The sequence below is a fragment of the Corylus avellana genome, chromosome 1 (assembly GCF_965113065.1).
Source record: "Corylus avellana chromosome 1, dhCorAvel1.hap1.2, whole genome shotgun sequence".
Classification (NCBI taxonomy): Eukaryota; Viridiplantae; Streptophyta; class Magnoliopsida; order Fagales; family Betulaceae; genus Corylus; species Corylus avellana.
In genome coordinates this window covers 45,974,079-45,998,815 of record NC_142490.1, presented here as the reverse complement: position 1 = coordinate 45,998,815, position 24,737 = coordinate 45,974,079, and the positions used below count along the sequence as shown (strand labels likewise).

Below are 24,737 nucleotides of genomic sequence, written 5' to 3'. Positions count from 1 at the left end.
TTGACAGCTTAATTTGCATCGTTTCCTGAAACATGCAAATTCAGAATCTTGAAAATTTCGCCAGGCTGTGTGCCACCTCATTGGCCTCTCGAGGAACATCATCCACCCTCCATTCCAGGAACCTTCCTAGCTAGTGGCTATCCTCCATCTGAAATCCCATTCTTTGTAAACCTTTATAAATATTTACGATCATTGAGAGAGAGAGAGAGAGAGAGAGAGAGAGAGAGAGAATGGAGTCGGTTGAGAATGAGCTGCATCAAACGATATTAGAGTCAAAAACAGCAACAGTTGAGCCATCAGTGATTAGCACCGCACTAGAAGACGTTCTATCAAACACGCAGCTTTCATACTTCCGGCGCCATCAATCTGCCACATGGCTTGAGCTGAAAACCCTCTTCCGCCTCGCAGCCCCCGCCATCGTCGTTTACTTGGTCAACAGCCTCACCATCATGTCCACCCAAATCCTCTGCGGCCACCTCGGCAATCTCGAGCTCGCCGCCGCCTCTCTCGGAAACAACGGCATCCAAATATTCGCCTTCGGCCTCCTGGTAATTATTAATTAACCCCAACACTTCCTTTATTTACTATCTTTCATCCTACATCTGACACGTTACAAGGTTTGTTTGGGCAGCTTGGAATGGGGAGCGCCGTGGAGACACTGTGCGGGCAGGCTTACGGTGCGCACAAGTACGAAATGCTTGGAGTATATCTCCAGCGATCAACGATCCTCCTGATGTCGACATCTGTCCTAGTTATGTTCATCTACATTTTCTCCAAGCCCCTCTTGCTCCTGCTAGGCGAATCATCCTCCATTGCCTCGTCAGCTGCAATATTCGTGTACGGACTCATCCCACAAATCTTTGCCTACGCTGCAAATTTTCCAATCCAAAAGTTCCTCCAAGCGCAGAGCATAGTGGCGCCGAGCTCCTACATCTCCGCCGCTACGTTTGTGGTGCACGTGTTGCTGAGCTGGCTGGTGATTTACAAGCTGGGCTGGGGGCTGCTGGGCGCATCCTTGACGCTCAGCTTCTCATGGTGGGTCATAGTGATTGCACAGTTTGTGTACATCTTGACGAGTGAAAAATGCAAGCGTACGTGGAATGGTTTTAGCCTGCAGGCTTTCTCTGGCCTCTGGGAGTTTCTGAAATTGTCTACTGCATCCGCTATAATGATTTGCCTTGAGACTTGGTATTATCAGATACTTGTGTTGATCGCTGGCTTGCTTCCAAATGCTGAGATTGAGTTGGACGCTCTCGCCATCGGGTAACAAAATTCCTTTTTCTTTTTTATTTGGTGAGACTAATTTGAAGTATCTCGTGTTTTTGAAAAGTCTCTCAATTTATACCCACAAATTTTCAATAATTTTGAATTAATTTATCTCCTCCGTTATATTCTAAACGTTAAAAATGATAAAATGACGTTTATACTTTTGATTTTTTTATAAAATTTCAAATTTACCTTTGATTTCCTTTTAAAAAAACAAAAATCGAAGGGTAACTTAGTCTTTTAAGCATTTTGGTAAGAAGTTAACGGCTAAAACTAATAGAGTGAGGTAAATTGATTGAAATTGAAAGTTCAGGAGTGTAAATTGAGAGCTTTTGAATTTTGAAAGAATTTTCTCAAAACGCGCAGTAGTTCAGAGGTCTAAAATAAAGTTTTTCCTTTTTATTTTCTCACTTTGGTAATTTGAAAATGTTGAAGGATGGGAGAAGAAAGTCTATATAAAAAAAAAACATACATATAATAAAAGCTGGTTAGATCATCTACTCCGATTCTTCGTTCACACGTCCTTTGCCTTTGCCTTTTCCTTTTTTTTTTTTTTTTTTTTTTTAAATAATCCATTTATTGGTCATACAATTCGTTCCCTATAATATTTTTTTCCCCATATATCTCTTGGATTTTTCTGATAGAATAAGATGGAGACGCATCACTACAAGTTTTACAGACAGTAATGTGCAGAAAAAGAAATTAAAAGAGGCTGTGGTGGCCATATATGGCGGCTCCAAATGGATCCATATCCTACAGGCTACAAGTAACATTCAACCTGTGCTTTCTATTGATTCTGCTACCATTCCAAGCATTCCTTACTTCTGCCTTTATATGATCACTTTTGCCACCATAGTCCCTTCTAGCTAAAGACCTGCTATATATTTCATAGGTCCTCCTTAGCCATATATGGTGCGAAAGTGGTAAATCGTCATTTATCTCAAAAGTTTAAGTCAATAAGAATCGATAAATTTAATCATGTAATCAATACATTGATATTCTCTATAATGTGTGAACTCAAATTTCGTTTTTAATAAGTGAGATACTTCAACACTTGAATATTTAGTTTAAATGGTGGGTAAAGAACTGAAACAAGATTGGAATTCAGAATCTTTAACTCTAATACCATTTTAAATCTTGTTTAACAAAAAAGTTTATGGCACATACTCTCATTATAAATATATATATATAATTAATGCAGCTTGACAATATCTGGATGGGCGTATATGATCTCAGTGGGATTCAATGCGGCCGCAAGGTTAGTACATGCATCAAACATGTTTGTTACCACTCAATTTTTTTTTTTTTTTTTTCTCGTAAGATTAATTATAAGAGTCACTACAAAATTTTTCACATTTAATGACACGTTTTCACTTGTCACATTCTAAAAGGTGGCGTTTTGACTAAAATGTCGCATTTGCACTACATTTTTCTGTTCAAATGTCATTAATTTGGATTATAGTCTCTACAATTGAAGTCATTTTGAAAAAAACCACTATTTCAACGTCACTAGTTTAATAATAACTTTTTTTTGGGGCAAAAAACGTCATTATTAAAGAGTCATTAAATGTGAAAATTTTTGTGGTGAGGGATTATTGATATATATAACATAATTAAGTATTAAATAATATAACAGTGTGAGGGTGAGCAACGAGCTGGGGGCAAAGCATCCGAAATCAGCAGCATATTCAGTTGTGATAGTAACTCTAAGCTCTCTCGTCATCGCCTTGATCTGCGCCATCCTTGTTCTTGTGCTGAGACATGTCATGAGCTATGTCTTCACCAGTGGCACTACTATTGCTGATGCTGTCTCTGAACTCTCTCCCTTCCTGGCCGTCTCTATCATACTTAATGGGATCCAACCCGTTTTATCCGGTAATTAATTAAACAATTAATATTTTCTTCACTTAAATATCAAAATTAATGGATAAACATATATAAACTAAAACTTCACATTAATATTAAAGTATAATTAAAAAATTAAATTTTAATGATTTATGTTATTGTAATCAATTCGACGCATGGCTGGCCATGCAAAAGTAGTTTAGGGTTTTTTTTTTTTTTTTTTTTACCTAATCGAGTAGTTTAGGGTTAAAAGCATAAGAAATACCACGCATGCCTGGGTTGAATTTGAAAAACATTCAAAAACATAATAATATAAAATATTTAACATCGAAACAAACGGAATTTTAATGTGAAAAATATAAGAAATACAACCAAAAAAATAGGTAGTAAAAAAAAAAATTTGAATTTGAATTAAATTATTAAATTCATCATTTCTTTAAACAAAAATTTCCTTAAATTAAGCTCGCTTAGAAAAATTTCCTCCTCATTCCAAGTATAAGAACACACTAAAGAGAATGAAATACTTTTCACCCTACTCATCTAGGTGAGCTTCCATGGTACGTTTACAATGTAATCTAGATATGATTTCTATTTACTCTGAATCTCATTGAATCACGTTCAAAAAGAGAAATTAGATAGAGTTTAAGTTCCCTTTTGCTAGCTAGGATAGTGATGTGAAGGCCAGGAATAAAATACAAAAGCTAGCTAGGACTGACGGAAATTAACACAAGTGTAATCTCAATGGAATTTTGTTTGTGTCTCATTTGTCTGCATGTCTTCTTTCCTTAATGGAGAATAGACTAAGACTAAGACCACTTAGACACAAGACAAAAACTGATGAATGGGATTTAATTTTGTTTTTGTTTTGTTTTTTTTTTTCATTTTTCATTTTCAAGGAGTTGCTGTTGGTTGTGGATGGCAAGCATTTGTGGCATACGTTAATGTGGGATGTTACTACATAGTTGGTATCCCCGTGGGTGCAGTTCTGGGCTTCAAGTTCAACCTTGGAGCTAAGGTTTGAGTTCTTACTTTCTTTATCATTATCATCATCTCATTTTCGCTTACAAATGTCACGATTCGACCGATTTAATTTCAGTTAAAATTAGGCTCGTTAAAATTAAGATGCGTGTGTCCTATGTCTCGTTATTTGACACGTGCCTTAATCCCAACGGTTTAGCTCCATCCGAAATTGAACCCGAGCCAAATTTGAATCTTTACATTTGAATTTCGAATAGAAATTGCTCAAAATGGTTTTGGTGCAGGGTATATGGTCTGGCATGATAGGGGGAACTTTTATTCAGACTCTCATCTTATTGTGGGTCACATTTCGGACTGATTGGAATAAAGAGGTAAACTGTAAAAGCAGCTTGAGTAATCATTTTGTTCAATATCACATAATAAAGTTGCCATTAATTAAGTCATGTCTTCTGATCATGACAATATTGAAATGTATATCAGGCCGAAATTCTGGACCCATAATGGCAAGGAATGACCATTTTATTGGCCAAGTGGAATTATGATGCTGACACTGAAAATATAATAAAAATTAGAAAAGTTCAATTAACATTCTTATTTTGACTATATTATTAATTAGTCAATTACCCACCAACCCCAAAAAATTCCATTAATCTACATTTGGCATTTACTTAATCCCTCTGGCATGTCTCTCATTTTCTGCCTAAATTCTTGAAATTTTAACAAATAACTGCTAAAAAATTACATCCGATTAGAATCCACTTAATTTCTTGGATATTTGTTTAGCATATTATTGAATTTAGCAGCCTGGTGATTATTATGGGTATTGAAATTTGAAAATTTTCAGGTTGAAGTTGCACAAAAGCGTTTGGATAAGTGGGATGAGAGCATTAAGAAGGAGCCTCTTTCGAACAATTAATACCTCTTGATCAGTGGCAGTTTTCCTTTGTTAGAAGGGAAGGGAACACAATGGCTCATCTAATTGCGCAGTTTGCTGTGAAAAACTGTGAGAATAATTCATGGTTGGTTTTGCCGCCTAAGTGTATTCGTGTTGTTTTGATATCGGAGCATTTTACTCCGACTGATTGATTCCTTAATGAGAAATTTTCTATTATCTTCAAAAAAAAATAAAAAAAAATAAATAAATAAATAAAAAATCTCTTGATCAAGAGGTATTAATTACTCATGAGTAATGCTAAATTGCATTTTTTATTTTATAATTATTTAATAATGTTGATGTAGTAGTCTTGACCAACATTTGTATTAATTTTTTTTTCTTAAAAAAATAATAATTCAAGAGTTTGTCGAGATTGCTACAATAACATTGTAAAATAACTATGAGATAAAAATGCAATAAATAGCATTTCTCATGCCGTTTTTACATCAAGTAACAAGCCCACCATCCTTAACTTCATAAGCCTACAATGATGGTTATGGCTGATCATGAGGCATCCATTTTGGTACCATTTTCCATCTCCTATTGAAACGTTTAGATGGATTGATTTAATATTTCTTTGTATCTTCTGTTTTGGTTTTTTGGGTGGGGGGCGGCATTTCGGCTAGACGGAATGCTAAAATAATAGCAAGATGAGTTGCATTCGCCTAAGCAATCTGGATAAAAATTTGGTCAGCTACTATAGTGCTCACCAAATTTTGGTCAGCACTATACGCTCGAGCACCAAACGTTAAAAGATGTTTTTTTTATTCTATCATTCTTTCTCCTCTTAATTTTTTATTTATTTATATTTTTTTAAATCTTGTTGGTTTTTCTACTCTCTACTCTTCTTCCGTTCTTTCTCTTGCATACTCTACCTCTTTGCATAAAGAAGCTGCTGAAAAGACAAATATTAAAAAATATGACAATTAGGAAAAGAGGAATTTTAAAAAATATGACAATTAATTTGAGTTCATAAAGTGTAAGAAATTGAAGAAGAAGAAGAAGAAGAGGCCTTTGTCAGGCTAATAATGTACGTCCATCTAAGCTAGTCAGCCCAATAACCCTAAGGACATTACGACAGTAAACATAACAACAAACATGTTCTAACTATGAACCTACATTAATTTGGGCTTCCCAATTATATGTGCCTCACTCTTCAAGACATGCACTACAGCTAGGCATGCGAGGACGGGAAGTCTTGAAACTTTCAGCAACTATTCTTATAATTGAGCTCTCTTCGTGCATGGTTGCACTGCTAAATAGAAAGGGATCATAATCATTGGTCCTTCAATTCAGATTTTAAAAAAGAATAAGAATAAGAAAAAGAAAAAGAAAAAGTAACGTATGAGATACCTAATGCTACATGTTTAACTTTTAAGTGAAAAGTCACTTAAAAATACATGCGATAAATAGATGCGAAAACTAGTAAAGAAACATAAACAGTAAAAGTAAGAGAGAAGAGAATGGAAATGCATGGGAGTACTATGGAAGCACGAGAGTTATCTATGCAGCCTTTTGGCTGGTTTCCTTTTCAGATGCGCGCGTTTACCCCTCAACTCAGAAAGCCAAATTCCTAATCAAGCTTAGCATACAATTTAGGTGCATGTCATTTTAAAGAAAGGCTTAAGATCATCGAATGACGGTTGGCAAGTATATTAATGTTACCTCTAGCTTCTTACCCAACCCACTGACAATCCATGGCGGCCATCTCATCATTCTCAGCTAACTATCCATACCAAGAATCTAACACTATTCCAAGGATTCTTGTTTTTTTTTTTTTGGTGAGCAAACTATATCCCACTGGTCTGAGCAAACTAGGAGTCGTCGTACGCACACTCTCATTCTTTTATACTTTACAAATTATCAGGTGGGTTTTTCCCACAACAAATGGGGATAGAACGAGGGGGGATAAAAAAAAATGCAGCCCGATCGAGAAGATCGATGCATGAATATTGTAGTACAGACAAGTGAGACAACTAACATGTTTTATCCAGCATGAATGTTCATCACGTACAGCTCATGCATGATGTCATAATTGCTTGCTGTCACACAAACTTTCAATGATCTTTTGGCCTCCACATCTAATCTTCCAATCGTGTAGAAAGTTAATTAATAGGATAACTTTACTTTATACTTCTAAATTATCAAGTGATTTCAAAATTTCTTTAAACTTTAATACTTTTTTAATTTGGACCCTTAAATTTTCAATTGCAAACAATTTGAATCTTGGCCTCCATCAGATTTTAAATATTAAAAGTGAGACAATGACGTTTATACTCATAATTTTTTTTTTATAAAATTTCAAATTTACCCTTAATTACAAATTTTTAAAAAAAAGTTAAAAAAAAAAGGGGATATTTTAGTCTTTTTAAGGGTAAATCAGGAAAGTTAACTGCTAAATCTGACGAAGGGGTTCAAATTAACTACAATTGAAAGTTCTGGGGTCCAAATTGAGAGGCTTTGAAGTTTAGGGGCTTCTCAAATCGCGTGGTACCTGGTAATTCAACCTCACTAAATTTTACTCATCAAAATAACTAAAAGTACATTTTTTTTTTTTTTTTTTTTCTATTTTAACAACTCAGTTTTTTAGAGTACCCCAGCAGCCTCACTATTTTAACAATCAACTTTCACTATTCCATTTAAATATTCTTTTTAAAGATTTGTTTATTCTTTTTTTAACTATTAAAGGAAGAGAGAGAAACGAAAAGCAAAAAAGAAAGAGAAATGAGTTGTTTAATCAATAGGTGAATGAATAATACTTTTTATATTTGGTGAGTACTGTTCATTTTACTATTTTTTATTTTTGTTAAAGTAGCGAGTCTAAAAAGTAGAGATTTAAGAGCACTCATAGCGAATTCACCCAAACCATTTTTTGGTTATATATATATATATATATATATATATATATATATACCCATCTTAATTGAACCAACAAAATTTGAAGCTGTTTAATTTAATATTTACCAAAATTAAGAGCAAGTAAATACACACACGTACACAAAAACACGTAGGTAATACGGAATATGTTCCGTATAGTATTAAGATTTATTCATAAAGGTATGACGATTTAACGTATCTCATTTTTTTAATTTTATTTTACTGACGTAACACTAATAATAATAATTATTCTCTAATGATTGATTTACAGTAAGTGGATACAAATACTCTCCAGCAAGATTACAAAGTAGATGAGGGCACACATTCGATCGATACACGTACGCACGCATCGGCCATGAAGCATCAGCAAAAGGCAAAGACTTCCCACCAAAGCTCTTACGAAATTTATTCCCTAAATTCTCTTTTCAAGCTGTAAAGGAAGGGGACCATATATCTCATGCATTTATGCAACGCGTCATAAATCTTAACCCATTTTCCACCTCTTATCTTTTTGATGAATAAGCAACTATATATATCAAAACAGTAACCAATTACACATCAACACCTAAAACAAACCTGGCAAAGCAGGCTGAAAACAGCCTATGCAGAGGCCAAAACCAAAACCACACTAAACAAAAAAAACACAAGTTGCAAAACACCAACAGCAACCCAGAAACAGGCTAAACCAAGCCCTTACAAAAGACTAGACAAAACCAAACTTTCATCAACAAAGTAAGTTACAGGCAAGTTCAGAAACCTACAGTAACTTCCATCAACAAAGTATACTTGCAGGTAGGTTCCATAAGGAACAGAGCACCAAATTCTCCTTAGTCTTTGGGAGTTTTCCTTTCCCAGCAACTCTTGCACGAACTTCCCATAAAATTTGCTTCAAAATCTGTTCTTCTGTCCTTGGGAGTCCTGCATGTTTAATTTCATTTCTAGTTCTCCAAATATTGTACACTGCAGAACCAAAACCTAGCCGACACAAGCAGCCTTTAAGAGTATTGCACCTCCAAGAATCACATCCCAATTGTATGATATCCTCCCAAATAATAGGTGGGTTAGCCACTTTGCATCTGGACATACAAAACTTCTACTCTATAGTAGAAACTACATTCAAAAAATAAATGGTTGTGGTTCTCCATTTGATTTCTGCAGAAAGAGCAATTGACATCTCCTTTATAACCCCAACTCAATAGCCTTTCTCCTGTATCCAACCTATCCTTCATGGCAAGCCATAAGATGAAAGCTTGCTTATATAGGAATAGCTAGAGAAAACCAGACTAACTTCCACCACTCAACTTGACCTCTCTTTTCCCTAAGAGCCTCTCAAGTATCATAACTAACATATACTCCTTTCCTAGAAGCAGTCCATGTGGGTTTATCAGAAGATCCCAAACTGATTTCAGCAAGTCGAATTTGAATATCCACCAAAGCTTCAAACCTAGCAGGCCTCCAAAACCAATCTCCATTGTGAATGATAGAAGATAGTTTTGCCTCCACACTACTTTGGGCATCATAAACAACTCTAAAGCCATACTTCTCAAAAAGAACGCTAGCAGGGTGCCACAAATCCAACCAAAGATGTATATTTTTCCCATTTCCAACTTCAAATCTCAAAAACTTCTTTGTAGTATCCCTCAACCTAAGTAGCTTCCTCCAACACCAAGAGCAATTCTGAGGAATGCTAACACTCCAAAAACTCTTTTGTTTTAAATTTTTTTCCTTAACCCAGGTCACCCAAAGAGATCCTAACCTTTCAAACAAACTCCAAATGTGCCTAAGCATAGAGGTTTTATTCCAGACATCAATACTTTTCAACCCCAAACCACCCTCTTTCTTAGGAAAACAAACATCAGACCAAGCCACTTTTGTTTTTGTAGCCTCAACAGACTTTCCATTCCACAGAAACCGATTAAATTTATGCTCTATAGCCTTTATAATTTTCTCGGGGAGAATGAAAATACCTGTCCAATAAACTTGCAGACAGTACAAAACAGAAGACAACAACTGAAGCCTGCCTGCATAAGAGAGATTCCTAGATAACCAAGAATCAATTCTAGAAGTAATTTTATCCAAAAGCACATAACAATCAGTAAAAGAAAGCCTAGAAGATATTAGGGGAACCACAAGGTATCTCATAGGGAGAACACCCTCCTTCATCTGCAAATCATTCAATAAATTGAGCTTAGTCCTATCTGAAATACCAGAGCAGAAAAAAGAACTTTTTGAATGATTGGCTTTCAAGCCAGACAACTCCTCAAACTCAGCCAAAGCATCTTTAATGACCTTAATAGACCCCAAACTGGCTTCAGAAAAAATAAGCAAATCATCAGCAAAATAAAGATGAGTAAGCTTCATTTTCAAGCATTTGGGGTGAAACTTGAAACTCGAAGCAGTAGTAGTAGATTCAGCCATGATCCTAGAAAAAACTTCCATAGCTAGGACAAACAAATAGGGAGACAAAGGATTCTCCTGCCTTAGACCCTTTTTCCTTCAAAATAGCCAACCAAAGTCCTATTCAAACAAACCGAAAACCTAGGAGAGGTAATGCATTCCCTGATCCAACTCGGAAACTTCTCTGGAAAACCAAAACAATGAAGACAATGGATCATGAACGCCCAATTGACTGAATCATAAGCTTTCATGAGGTCAACCTTCAAGGTGCATCTAGGCTTCCCCTTACCCTTATGATAATTTCTAACAAGTTTATGAGCCAACAAGACATTTTCAAAAGTACTTCTAGATGGAATAAAGGCTGATTGATTCATACTCACCAAATCTCCCAAAAGGGGCAGCATCCTATTTGCAATAATCTTTGTAATGCATTTGTAAATGACATTATAGCAAGCTATTGGTCTGAAATCCCCCATAGCAGAAGGGTTAGTCTTCATAGGAACCAAAGTGAGGATAGTAGCATTAACTTCTTTCAGTAACAAACCAGAGAGAAAAAAATTCTGAATCGCAACTACCACCTCCTTCCCAACAATAGGCCAAGCAGCCTTGAAAAAATCAGTAGAAAATCCATCAGGACCAAGGGCCTTATTGGCTTTCATGTGAAATAAAGTCTCTCTGATCTCTTCTTCTGTAACTTCTTTGTCCAACAAAATTGCCTTTTCAGCAGGAATGACAACTGGAATCAAATGTCTTATACGAGCTGCCTTGGACTCATTAAAGATCATTTGATCAGTACATCATCTACTTTGTGGCCGTTCTCATCCCACAAATGAGTGATGGTGTTCTTTGCATGTTGCACTTTAAGGGATTTATGAAAGAAACTATTATTCTGGTCACCTAGCTGCAGCCATTGATTCCTAGCTTTTTGCTTCAAAAAAGATTCTTCAGCTTTTGTTATGGAAACATAAGTATATATGAAGGCACTCCCTTTCCTTAAGCAAACAATCAGCCCTACCAAAAGAAGCAATAACCTCTCTTTGAGCTAAATCCAAATAATCTCGAGCCTGCAGAACTTTCTGTTTTAGATTTCCAAAACAAGCCACATTTTGTTTTCTCAACACCCCTTTGACAGATCTAAGCTTCACATACAACTGATACATAGGAAAACCATCAACCTGAATATTCCAGTCTTCCCTCACCCAATCCATAAACCCTTTATGCTCCAACTAATAGTTATAGAATTCAAAAGGTTTAGGGCCAAAACTTTGAAAAAAACCTGCTGTAATAATAGCAAGGGAGTGATCTAAAATGCCTCCAGACTGAAAGTCCACAAGATTTTTTCCACCTCTTATCTCCTTACTCATCATCATCAAGAGCGACCACCTCACCGCCGCTGATCACCGATCAGCCATGGCCACCTCCCAAGATGATCATCATGATCACCTCCACCAACCCATCTTAGTCTCTGACCAAGCGCAGCCGCTCGAACCGGAACCCATCTCTTCTGGCCCCCATGTAGTGGACTCGCGGTTAGAAAAGGTGCTCTCGGATACAAAGTTACCGCGTCTCAATTGCCTTCGGTTGGCCACCTTCGTCGAATTGAAGATCCTCTTCCGCCTTGCCGCACCGGTGGTCTTCGTCTGCATGATCAACAACTTAATGTCCTTGTCCACCTGAGTCTTCACCAGCCACCTCGGCAATCTTGAGCTCACCGCCGCCTCTCTTGGCAACAGCGGCATCCAACTCTTCGCCTACAGCCTCGTGGTATATCGTTTCTCATTTTGATGATGTGGCCGGTGGTAAAAATAAAAAATTAATGATGAATTATTAATGTGTGTTTGATTTGTTTGTGTAGTTAGGCATGGGAAGCGCGGTAAAGATTCTATGCGGGCAGGCATATGGAGCCCACAGGTATGAAATGCAAGGCGTTTATCTGCAAAGAGCAACGATCGTGCTGACTTTGACTAGCATTCCAGCGACGGTGATCTACGTTCTATCAGAGCCTATATTGCTTTTACTAGGTGAATCAACGGCTGTGGTGTCCGCAGCAGCAGTTTTCGTCTACGGACTCATTCCGCAAATATTTGCTTACGCTGTGAACTTCCCCATACAAAAATTCCTCCAATCCCAGAGCATTGTGGCCCCCAGTGCGTACATATCGGCGGCGATGCTTGTGGTGCACCTGCTGCTGAGCTGGGTGGCTGTGTACAAACTGGGCATGGGGTTGATCGGCTCGTCGTTGGTGCTGAGCCTGTCATGGTGGATAATTGTGGTGGCACAGTTGGTGTATATCTTGGTGAGCGGCAACTGTAAGCTGACGTGGAATGGCTTGAGTATGCAGGCATTTTCTAGGCTCTGGGATTTCCTGAAATTGTCGTCGGCGTCGGCCGTTATGCTGTGTTTGGAAACGTGGTACTATCAGATTCTGGTCTTGGTTGCTGGGCTGCTCCCAGACCCCGAGCTTGCTTTGGATTCTCCTGCCGTCTGGTAAGATAGATAACCTTCGGCCCCAGAATTAGGATTCTCTCAAATTCATTTGAACTGGATAATATCTCATTAGTTATATTAGAAATATATTTTTGGAAAAATGATCCTCTCCATTTCAAAATCCTTCAATTTCTTTCATTTAGTGCATTTTGAAGGATATTGCATTTAATGCACTACCATCATTAAAACTTTTAGACAACACTACCCTTCAAAATGTACTAAATGGAGGAAATTGAGGGATTTTGAAATAGAGATGATCATTTTCTGTATTTTTGTCCTCTTAAAAAGTAAAAAGACGAAAACACCTATTTATGGATATTATCTAATTTGTATGAATCGAAGATGATCCTATTCCTCACCCCCTCAATCACATGATAAATATGTTTCCATGCCATTTTAAATACTTTAAATGACATGTCATTAGGTGCATTAATGATATTAAATTCTATCATGCAATGGAAGGAATTGTCTTTTGGATGGATCTGGCTTTAATAACAACATGTATGTTAGCTGTAGTAAAAGCAACGGTTAAGATTGAATCTCAAAGTTGACTTACTTTTAGAAGAGAAAGAAAATGAAGAGAGATTTTGAGAGATTCAATCTTAACCATTGTTTTTACTACATCATACATGTTATTATTAAATGTAAGCCGTATCCTAAAATAATAGCATGAATGCTATAGTGTAAGCAGTTATTAAGATTGAATCTCAAAATTAACTTATTTTGAGAAGTTTTTAATAGGAGAGAGAAAATGAAGAAATATTTTGAAAGATTCAATCTTGACCGTTGCTTAAACTACAACATACATACTGTTATTTGTAAGCCGGATCCTTTCAGAACATGAACAGTTGCACACTCTTGTTAATAAAAGCTGTAGGACTGGAGCATTTTCCCTTAAAATGATACAGTAGTAGTGTGATTCCTCAGGAATCACGTTTAAAGATACAACAGGGTCAAGAAAACTAAAAAAATTACCTTTAAAAAAAAAAAAAAAAAGAATCTAAACTTTTTGAAGGGGCGGGTGCGAGCTTGCCACCCTTTATATCCGCCTCTGTTCCTAGCTAATGCTAAATAAGCCTTTATTCTATGTGCTCTTTTTTATTATTATTATTTTTTATTTTTGACATGTCTGCACAAAAGGAGGGAGATACGAACTAGTGACCTTCGCTTCATTATACGTGGTCCTAACTGATTGAACTACCTTTTGTGGACTTACTTTTAATTATTATTATTCTCTCATTGTGTGCAGCATGGCAATTAATGGGTTGTTTTGCTTGGATTTACTGTTTTATTTTTGGTTACTTTTCTAGTCAGTTTCATGTTTTAATTTGTAAAGAATCATATTTATTGCCCCTTCAGGTTTTTACAAGTTTACTCCTTTTTCATCTCTAGAATATTTTCTAGTATCTCTCTGTATGCGTGCCTCTAGCAATTCAAATCTTTTTAACTTCAATTTTGTAAAACGCAAGAGGAAGCTATACATGTATGATTTTTTGTTACTATATTTAAATTTTCAAGATTATATCCACACTTTCCCTTGCTTTTGGTATAGGTTTCCATGAATCTTGCTGCACCCGGTTAGATCATCCTAAAGGTCCTGTTCTTATGGTAAGAAAAATGGATGCTATTCTTCCTGAGATCTCTCCTAGTGGTTCTCCTCAGCCTTTTCTTCCTCTTCTTGCACCTTCACCATTGGTACCCTTCACAAATGCTACTGTCCCAAAATTATCAGGTCTATTAATTTATTTATATATAGTTTTTGTAGTTTTTTTAATGTTAGTAAAATCTTTATTTACATTCCATTCTTAAAGCTATTTGGTTTGAGAATTTCACTTACGTTTTCTGCTTGGTTATCTCTCTCTTCCATTACAGGGCTCTGTATGTTAAACTTCTCTGCTGCTGAAAGCTTCATGGGTATAACTGCAATAGATTGCTGGTCCGCTTTTGCACCATTTCTGGCTAATGTAATTTGTTGTCCGCAGTTGGAAGCCACTCTTGCAATTCTCATTGGTCAGTCAAGTAAAGAAACCAATGTGCTTGCTTTAAATAGGACCCTTGCCAAACCTTGTCTCTCAGATATTGAGCAGATTCTGATAGGTCAGGGTGCAAATGATAGTCTAACACAGATTTGCTCGGTTCATGCTTCAATTCTCACTGAAGCATCTTGCCCAGTTAAACATGTTAATGAGTTTGAGAACACAGTAGATACTTCTAAGCTTCTGGCAGCTTGTGAAGTGATTGATCCTGTAAAAGAATGCTGCGCCCAAATTTGTCAGAGTGCAATATTAGAAGCTGCTACAAGGATTGCATTGAAAGCTTCTGAGATTTTGAGCATGGATGGGTCCCACGTCTTACCTGAGTACTCGACTAGGGTAAATGACTGTAAAAGTATTGTCCTTCGGTGGCTGGCTAGTAAACTTGATCCTTCTCGTTCGAAAAAAGTTCTCAGAGGACTATCAAATTGCAATGTAAGTCAAGGTGAGTTTCGGCTAGTACATGGAGGTCCAGAGTACCTCACTCAAGATTATTGGTCTAGGGTTTTGTTAGAGAGACCTCCTGACACTAAAGTATCCACAAACCCATTGGAGTGCATGTATTAGAAGAAAAATTATTACATGTGGGAGTATGCGGAATATTGCATACCTCTGATAGCTCACTCTAATACAAAACACTGCATCTTTCGCCTCAATGTCTCCATTTCGATGAAGAAAAATTTTTTGTTAGTGCAAAATCCTACTTGAGGTTCACTTTGATCAATTCTTTATCTAGAAAATTAATTAATTCCATATTAATTTCTTTGTGTTCTTGTTTGCTATATTTTCTTGTACTTGTTTAGTTTCAATTAGTGATGCCAATCCCATGAGCTGGCCTCACTGGTCTTGTATTTCTTTTCTTAGTTTTTCTCTTGTATTTTCTGCTTCAGTTTGCCCCCTGGTTTTCCCTGACATGAGGCATGTTGCAAGGGGGTGCGGGGATGGGATAAGTAACCAGACAGCATGCTGTAGCGCCATGGAAAGCTATGTGTCCCACTTGCAAAAGCAGAGTTTTATAACCAACTTGCAAGCCTTGGATTGTGCTACATCATTGGGAATAAAGTTAAGAAAGTTAAATATAACTGAAAATGTGTATACCCTCTGTCATGTAAGCCTCAAGGATTTCTCCCTCCAAGGTTGGTGGTGTTTCTTGATTCCCTTTTCATGAGCAAACTATATCTGTTCTCTGTCACATTGACTCTAAGCTGATTCTAATACATGATTGTTTTGTCATTTTTTGGCCGTTTTGATATGCTGTGGAATAATGATTTGAACGTCTCAGTTGGAAATCAAGGTAATGTGCATAATGCATACGCATTGCGATTTGATGAGCTATAGACGAAAGTATGATGCTGAAATTATTCTTTTCCTTTCTTTCTAGTGTCCTTTCTTTTCTGACACAAGTTCTGGTAATAGAACCTTCAGTTTCTAATCTAGATCTGTGTCAGTGAATGGACTAAAAATAATTATTTTCTGATTGTAATTTTGTGATTAGCTCACTTTTCTTCGTCCTTTTTATGGAGCAGAGGCTGGATGTCTTTTGCCAAGCATGCCGTCTGATGCAACATTTGACACATCTTCAGGAGTAAGCTTCCTTTGTGATCTGAATTATTAGATCAGATAAAGATGAAGCATCACAAGCAGCCCAAACTCTCAAAGCAGATACACTCCAAGCAAAAGACAAACACCGAGAAGACGAACTTCATCAAACATCAAAGTCTTAGATATTTGAGTACAAATAGGTTTCTGTTTTATTGTTGATAACTATGCATTGTTTCATTATAAATAAGAATACTCTGCCATATGGTTAGGCGGGCAGAAAACATAAACACAAAAATACCATATGAATGACAACATTCCGGCTCCCTGGCCCACTACATCGCACGTTCCAGGTTCATCATGCAATAAAAGTATGTCCTAAGCATTGAATTTTATTTATTTATATAGAGTGCCAGGTCTTGCGAATTTCTTTCTTATTCCTTTTGAAAATTAAGGTTCTTTTGGTGAAACAAAGGCTTATTTTCTTTCTGTTATGTTTATCAACCTGGCGTATTGGATTTCAGCTGTCAAAATACCTGCACTTCCAGCAGCAGCATCTGCTCAGAGTGGTAAGTATCCCTGTTATTTATTTTTCCTTTTCACCTAATGTGAATTAAGATTTGTGCAATCCTCAATTTTGGATAACAACAACAGATGCTTAGTTTCATAGTTTTACTTGCCAAGAATGGTAGTTGTCTTAATTGAGGTAGTTGTCATACAAAAATGAAAAAGTGCCTGTAATCCAATTTGGTCCCATCAAGTTGGTAATGAAGTATCTTTACCCTTCCGCCTCAATTTCCATGAAAAGAACATGAAGTAGAATGACACAGGCAGAGTTGGCTTTATTGCAAAGTTCGACTGGCACCGGTTTTTGTTGGGAGGAAGATTGAGAAACAGAATCCCTCAGTCACCCACTTTCTTTATCCTAATAAAACACACAACTTGTTGGCAAAGAGGTTGGAGGAAGCCTTGTGTAATTGAAAACTATACTTTGTGCATCCCAAGTTCTCACTATAACCTGTTGCTTTGCATTGTGGAACTTCCCAAGCCCTCATTGACCTGATGCTCACTTGCTTTGCAGGACTTTGTAACGATGATGTCATACATTTTCTGCTCTTGCTTCCTCAATGGTCCTCATAATGCTCTTCTAATTTGAAGAAGTTTTCCCATGGACATTGCACCTTGCCAGTCCTTGAAGAGCAAAGGATAACTAGATGAGTGTTATGTCCAAGAAAGGACTATCTTCATCCAATCTCTGTGCCCTCTCAGTAGAAGGCAATTGTGTATTGGGTTTTAGGTAAATTTATAACTGTGTTTCTAGTCATTGATTCTTGATTCTTGATTCTTGCCTGCTGGTGTTATAAAATTTTTGTACAGGAAATTAGGAATTTGAGGAAATTGATGTTGTAATTACCCATATTGAGATTGCTATGTAAATTTAGGTTGTAGGAGGAAAAAGCTCTGTTGTTGTAACTTGTTTGTAACATGGCCAATGCCTATATTTTTCAGTGCTTTATCTATTTATGAAAACAATTGACCCACTTTCCTAGTCAGAACCAACTCTTGGGCTAGGCGTGGGCTTGACTAAATCTTGTTTGGGATTGGAGAAAATAATCATGATTATTATCTCAATTATTTGCAATTCATCAAAATTATTGGGGTCACTATCCATTTATTTTAGCATTGATTCCTCTAGCCGACTGATGAGGAGATTCAGGTTGGCGAAACTTATACATCATAGGTGGTCCTTATTAAAAAAAAAAAAAAAAAAAAAAAAAAACATACTATACAAAGAGGTGGACTTAGAACCATACCTGCACACTCCGAGGATAAGCCCAATATACAGCTGCACACTCCTCTATGTGAAATATTCATTTTCATTGGAGCTATTTTTTGCCCTAATTAACTAATCCTCGGATAGACCAACCTTTGAACCATACCTGAGTTCGACAACCTTAAGGAGATTTTGAGCCACCTTAAGTTGGTCCAAAGTTGTATCTCTATCCATCATCTTTTTTTCTTTTAAATTTCTTGTATTGTTTCTTATTTTAATATAATTCTTACCACATGTCACACGTCACATAGCAAACTGTTTGTGTTGACCGTTGGATTTAAAAATTCAAGCACTAAATAAAAATAAGCGAAAACCATTTTTTTTTTTTTTTTTTCAGTATTTGTGCCTACCTAATATTTTTCAGAGGTAAGATAGACGTTCTAGTGGCTATCCTCCATCTGAAATCCCTTTCTTTGTAAACCTTCATAAATATTTACAATCATTGAGAGAGAGAGAGAGAGGGAGAATGGAGTCGGTTGAGAATGAGCTGCATCAGCCAATATTAGAGTCGAAAACAGCAACAGTTGAGCCATCAGTGATCAGCACCGCACTAGAAGACGTTCTATCAAACACGCAGCTTTCATACTTCCGGCGCCACCAATCTGCCACATGGCTTGAGCTGAAAACCCTCTTCCGCCTCGCAGCCCCCGCCGTCGTCGTTTACTTGGTCAACAACCTCACCTCCATGTCCACCCAAATCCTCTGCGGCCACCTCGGCAATCTCGAGCTCGCCGCCGCCTCTCTCGGAAACAACGGCATCCAAATATTTGCCTACGGCCTCATGGTAATTAATTATTAATTAACCCCAACACTTCCTTTATTTACTATCTTTCATCGTACATCTGACACGTTACAAGGTTTGTTTGGGCAGCTTGGAATGGGGAGCGCGGTGGAGACGCTGTGCGGGCAGGCTTTCGGTGCGCACAAGTACGAAATGCTTGGAGTATATCTCCAGCGATCAACGATCCTCCTGATGTCGACATCTGTCCTAGTTATGTTCATCTACATTTTCTCCAAGCCCCTCTTGCTCCTGCTAGGCGAATCATCCTCCATTGCCTCGTCAGCTGCAGTATTCGTGTACGGACTCATCCCACAAATCTTTGCCTACGCTGCAAATTTTCCAATCCAAAAGTTCCTCCAAGCGCAGAGCATAGTGGCGCCGAGCTCCTACATCTCCGCCGCTACGTTTGTGGTGCACGTGTTGCTGAGCTGGCTGGTGATTTACAAGCTGGGCTGGGGGCTGCTGGGCGCATCCTTGACGCTCAGCTTCTCATGGTGGGTCATAGTGATTGCGCAGTTTGTGTACATCTTGACGAGTGAAAAATGCAAGCGTACGTGGAATGGTTTTAGCCTGCAGGCTTTCTCTGGCCTCTGGGAGTTTCTGAAATTGTCTACTGCATCCGCTATAATGCTTTGCCTCGAGACTTGGTATTATCAGATACTTGTGTTGATCGCTGGCTTGCTTCCAAATGCTGAGATTGAGCTGGACGCTCTCTCCATCTGGTAACAAAATTCCTTTTTTTCTTTTTTATTTGGTCGGACGAATCTCGACTATTGCGCGTTTTGAAAAAATTCTTAATTTATACCCACAAACTTTTAATAATTTCAATTAATTTACTTTCTTTATCAGATTTTAAACGTTAAAAAAGATAAAATGACGTTTATACCCTTAACATTTTTATAAAATTCTAAATTTACTTTTGATTTCCTTTTTGAAAAAACAATAATCAAAAGGTAATTTGGTCTTTTAGACATTTTGGTAAGAAGTTAATGGCTAAAACTAACAAAGTGAGGTAAATTGATTGAAATTGAAAGTTCAGGAGTGTAAATTGAGAGTTTTTGAATTTTTAAAAAATTTTCTCAAAATGTGTAATAGTTTAGGAGTATAAAGTGAAGTTTTTCTTTTTTAATTTCTCACTTTTGGTAATTTGAAAAAGTTGAAGGATGGGAGAAGAAAGTCTATAAAAAAAAAAAACATACATATATAATAAAGATTAGATCATCCACTCCGATTCTTCGTTCACGTACGTCCTTTTCGACTTTTTTTTTTTTCTTAAATAAACTATTTATTGGTCCTACAATTCGTTCCCTATAATATTTTTTTCCCCATATATCTCTTGGATTTTTCTGATAGAATAAGATGGAGACGCATCACGACAAGTTTTACAGACAGTAATGGGCAGAAAAAGAAATTAAAAGAGGCTGTGGTAGCCGTATATGGCGGCCCCAAATGGATCCATATCGTACAACTAACATTCAACCTGTGCTTTCTATTGATTCTGCTACCATTCCTTGCCTTTATATGATCACTTCTGCCACCATAGCCCCTTTTCAGCTAAAGACCTGCTATATATTTCATAGGTCCTCCTTAGCCATATATGGTGAAAAAGTGTTAAATCATTATTTATTTCAAAAGTTTAAGTTAATAGGAATAGATAAATTTAATCATGTAATTGATCAATACATTGATACTCTCTATAACGTGTGAACTCAAATTTCGTTTTTAATAAGTGAGGTACTTTAACACTTAAATATTCAGTTTAAATGGTGGATAAATGACTGAAACAAGATTGAAATTCAGAATCTTTAACTCTAATATCATATTAAATCGCTTGTTTAACAAAAAAGTTTACGGTACATACTCTCATTATGAATATATATATATAATTAATGCAGCATGACAATATCTGGATGGGTGTATATGGTCTCAGTGGGATTCAATGCGGCCGCAAGGTTAGTACGTCAAACTTGTTTGTTACCACTCATTTTTTTTATTTTTTATTTTTATCATTATTTTTTTCTCTTTCTCTCGTAAGGTTAATTATAAGAGTCACTAAAAAAATTTCCACATTTAATGACACGTTTTCACACGTCACCTTCTAAAAGGTGGCGTTTTGGCTAAAATGTTGCGTTTTCACTACATTTTTTTGTTCAAACGTCATTAATTCGGATTCTACTCTATGCAATTGAAGTCATTTTGAAAAAAGTCACTATTTGAATGTCACTAGTTTAATAATAACGTTTTTTGCAATGTGGAAATTTTTGTATTGAGGGATTATATATATATTTAACATAATTAAGCATTAAATGATATAACAGTGTGAGGGTGAGCAATGAGTTGGGGGCAAAGCACCCGAAATCAGCAGCATATTCAGTTGTGATAGTAACTCTAAGCTCTCTCGTCATCGCCTTGATCTGCGCCATCCTTGTTCTTGTGCTGAGACATGTCATGAGCTATGTCTTCACCAGTGGCACTACTGTTGCTGATGCTGTCTCTGAACTCTCTCCCTTCCTGGCCGTCTCTATCATACTTAACGGGATCCAACCCGTTTTATCCGGTAATTAATTAAACAATTAATATTTTCTTCGCTTAAATATCAGAAATGGATAAACATATATAAACTAAAATTTCACATTAATATTAAAGTATAATTAAAAAATTAAATTTTAATGATTTATGTTATTGTAAATTTGTAATCAATTCCACGCATGGCTGGCCCATGCAAAAGTAGTTTAGGTTTTTTTTTTTTTTTTTTTTTTTTTCGTAAGCGAGTAGTTTAGGGTTAAAAGCATAAGAAATACCACGTATGCCTGGATTGAATTTGAAAAACATTCAAAAACATAATAATATAAAATATTTGACATCGAAACAAACTGAGCTTTAATGTAAAAAATATAAGAAATACAATAAAAAAATAAATAGTAAAAAAAAAAAAAGAATTTGAATTAAATTATCAAATTCATCATTTCTTTAAACAAAAATTTCCTCAAATTAAGCTCGCTTAGAAAAATTTCCTCCTCAATATTCCAAGTATAAGAACACACTAAAGAGAATGAAATACTTTTCACCCTACTCATCTAGGTGAGTTTTCATGGTACGTTTACAATGTAATCTAGATATGATTTCTATTTACTCTGAATCTCATTGAATCACGTTCAAAAAGAGAAATTAGATAAGAGTTTCAGTTCCCTTTTGCTAGCTAGGATAGTGATATGAAGGCCAGGAATAAAATACAAAAGCTAGCTAGCTAGGACTGACGGAGATTAACACTAGTGTTATCTCAATGGAATTTTGTTTGTGTCTCATTTGTCTGCTTGTTTCCTTAATGGAGAATAGACTAAGACTAAGACCACTTAGACACAAGACAAAAACTGAACAATCATTACGAAATAATGAAGCTAGAAACCTAAAAGTCAGCCTATTTATGGTGTTGTCAAGGACTGGTCGTTGAACTTGAACATCTCTATCACGCACCAATTTTGTAATGCAATAATTCTCAAGGTGATGATCTACAAACACAACTTTTACTCTCATTCTATCACTTATATATATAGCATATTTGACCCATAAATAAGAGAGATTTAATGAAGCTCACTTATCTAAACAGATTTCAAATATGGCCTGAAATTCACCTGCTGGAGATCCCGATCCATATTAAAAAATCTTTTAAAAAGTTGAATGGAAAAATGGCAAGAAAATTATATATATATATATATATATATATATATATATATATAGGAAATGGAAATTAGAATGATGAATGGGATTTTTGTTTTTTTGTTTTCTTTCTCATTTTCAAGGAGTTGCTGTTGGTTGTGGATGGCAAGCATTTGTGGCATACGTTAATGTGGGATGTTACTACGTAATTGGTATCCCCGTGGGTGCAGTTCTGGGCTTCAAGTTCAACCTTGGAGCTAAGGTTTGAGTTCTTACTTTCTTTATCATCATCATCTCATTTTCGCTTACAAATTTCACAATTCGACCGGTTTAATTTTAGTTAAAATTAGGCTCGTTAAAATTAAGATGCGTGTCTTAATTATGTCACGTTATTTGACACATGTCTTAATTAATTAATCCCAACGGTTTAGCTCCAACTGAAATTGAACCCGAGCCAAATTTAAATCTTTACATTTGAATTTCGAATAGAAATTGCTCAAAATGGTTTTGGTGCAGGGTATATGGTCTGGCATGATAGGGGGAACTTTTATTCAGACTCTCATCTTATTATGGGTCACATTTCGGACAGATTGGAATAAAGAGGTAAACTGTAAAAGCAGCTTGAGTAATCATTTTGTTCAATATCATATAATAAAGTTGCCATTTAAGTCATGTCTTCTGATCAAGATTAAAGAACTTTTGGCTTAAATGATCATGACAATATTGAAATGTATATCAGGCCGAAATTCTGGAGCCATAATGGCAGGCAATGACCATTTTATTGGCCAAGTGGAATTATGATGCTGACACTGAAAATATAATAAAAATTAGAAAAGTTCAACTAACATTCTTATTTTGACTATATTATTAATTAGTCAATTACCCACCAACCCCAAAAAATTCCATTAATCTACATTTGGCATTTACTTAATCCCTCTGGCATGTCTCTCATTTTTCTGCCTAAATTCTTGAAATTTTAACAAATAACTTCAAAAAAATTCTATCTGATTAGAATCCACTTAATTTCTTGGATTTTTGTTTAGCATATTATTGAATTTAGCAGCCTGGTGATTATTATGGGTATTGAAATTTGAAAATTTTCAGGTTGAAGTTGCCCAGAAGCGTTTGGATAAGTGGGATGAGAGCACTAGCATTGAGAAGGAGCCTCTTTCGAACAATTAATACCTCTTGAGTAATGCACTAAATTACATTTTTATTTTATAATTATTTAATAATGTTAATGTAGCAGTTTCAACCAACATTTGTATTAATTTTTTTTTTCTTAAAAAATAATAATTCAAAAATTTGTTGAGATTGCTACAATAACATTGTAAAATAACTACGAGATAAAAATGCAATAAATAGCATTTCTCATGCCGTTTTTCCGTCAAGTAACAAGCCCACCATCCTTAACTTCATAAGCCTACAAAAATACTTATGGCTGATCATGAGGCATCCATTTTGGTACCATTTTCGATCCATCTGCTATTGAAATGTTTAGATTGATTGATTTAATATTTCTTTGTATCTTTTTTTTTTTTTTGTTTTTTTTGGTGGGGGCAGCATTTCGGCTAGACGAAATGGTAAAATAATAGCAAGATGAGTTGCATTCGCCTAAGCAATTTGGATAAAAATTTGGTCAGCTACTATAGTGCTCACCAAATTTTGGTCAGCACTATACGCTCACCAAACGTTAAAAAAATGTTTTTTTTATTCTATCATTCTCTCTCCTCTCAATTTTTTTTTCTTTTTTTTAATCTTTTTGGTTGTTCTACTCTCTACTCTTCTTCCGTTCTTTCTCTTGCATACTCTACCTCTTTGCATAAAGAAGCTGTTGAAAAGACAAATATTGAAAAAAATTGACCATTAGGAAAAGAGGAATTTTAAAAAAATATGACAATTAATTGAGTTCATGAAGTGTCGTAAGAAATTGAAGAAGAAGAAGAAGAAGAAGAAGAGGCCTTTGTCAGGCTAATAATGTACGTCTATCTAAGCTAGTCAGCCCTATAACCCTAAGGTCATTACGACAGTAAACATAACAACAAACATGTTCTAACTACGTATGAACCTACATTAATTTGGGCTTCCCAATATGTGCCTCAATCTTCA

The 24,737-nt window shown here is 36.0% G+C and overlaps 3 protein-coding genes and 1 pseudogene across 3 annotated transcripts; all 4 read left to right on the top strand.

Annotated features, from left to right (window-relative positions):
• Positions 1–634: 634 nt before the first annotated feature.
• Positions 635–5,068, top strand: LOC132171456 (protein DETOXIFICATION 40-like). Its single transcript, XM_088518764.1, has 6 exons — positions 635–1,263; positions 2,468–2,524; positions 2,903–3,141; positions 4,008–4,126; positions 4,374–4,460; positions 4,934–5,068. Exons 1-6 carry the CDS (start codon positions 638–640, stop codon positions 5,003–5,005), a joined length of 1,200 nt encoding a protein of 399 aa, XP_088374890.1. The 5' UTR covers positions 635–637; the 3' UTR covers positions 5,006–5,068.
• A 7,084-nt stretch (positions 5,069–12,152) lies between these two features.
• On the top strand, positions 12,153–14,094 carry LOC132170099 (protein DETOXIFICATION 40 pseudogene; annotated as a pseudogene).
• A 105-nt stretch (positions 14,095–14,199) lies between these two features.
• On the top strand, positions 14,200–17,897 carry LOC132170094 (putative GPI-anchored protein At1g61900). The gene is made up of 9 exons (XM_088515856.1): positions 14,200–14,203; positions 14,337–14,516; positions 14,657–15,262; positions 15,708–15,953; positions 16,100–16,111; positions 16,344–16,421; positions 16,662–16,727; positions 16,881–16,925; positions 17,438–17,897. Exons 1-9 carry the CDS (start codon positions 14,200–14,202, stop codon positions 17,494–17,496), a joined length of 1,296 nt encoding a protein of 431 aa, XP_088371982.1. The 3' UTR covers positions 17,497–17,897.
• A 675-nt stretch (positions 17,898–18,572) lies between these two features.
• Positions 18,573–24,340, top strand: LOC132170524 (protein DETOXIFICATION 40). The gene is made up of 7 exons (XM_059581529.2): positions 18,573–18,974; positions 19,062–19,693; positions 20,867–20,923; positions 21,290–21,528; positions 22,772–22,890; positions 23,145–23,231; positions 23,733–24,340. Exons 1-7 carry the CDS (start codon positions 18,657–18,659, stop codon positions 23,808–23,810), a joined length of 1,530 nt encoding a protein of 509 aa, XP_059437512.1. The 5' UTR covers positions 18,573–18,656; the 3' UTR covers positions 23,811–24,340.
• The last annotated feature ends 397 nt before the right edge of the window (positions 24,341–24,737 follow it).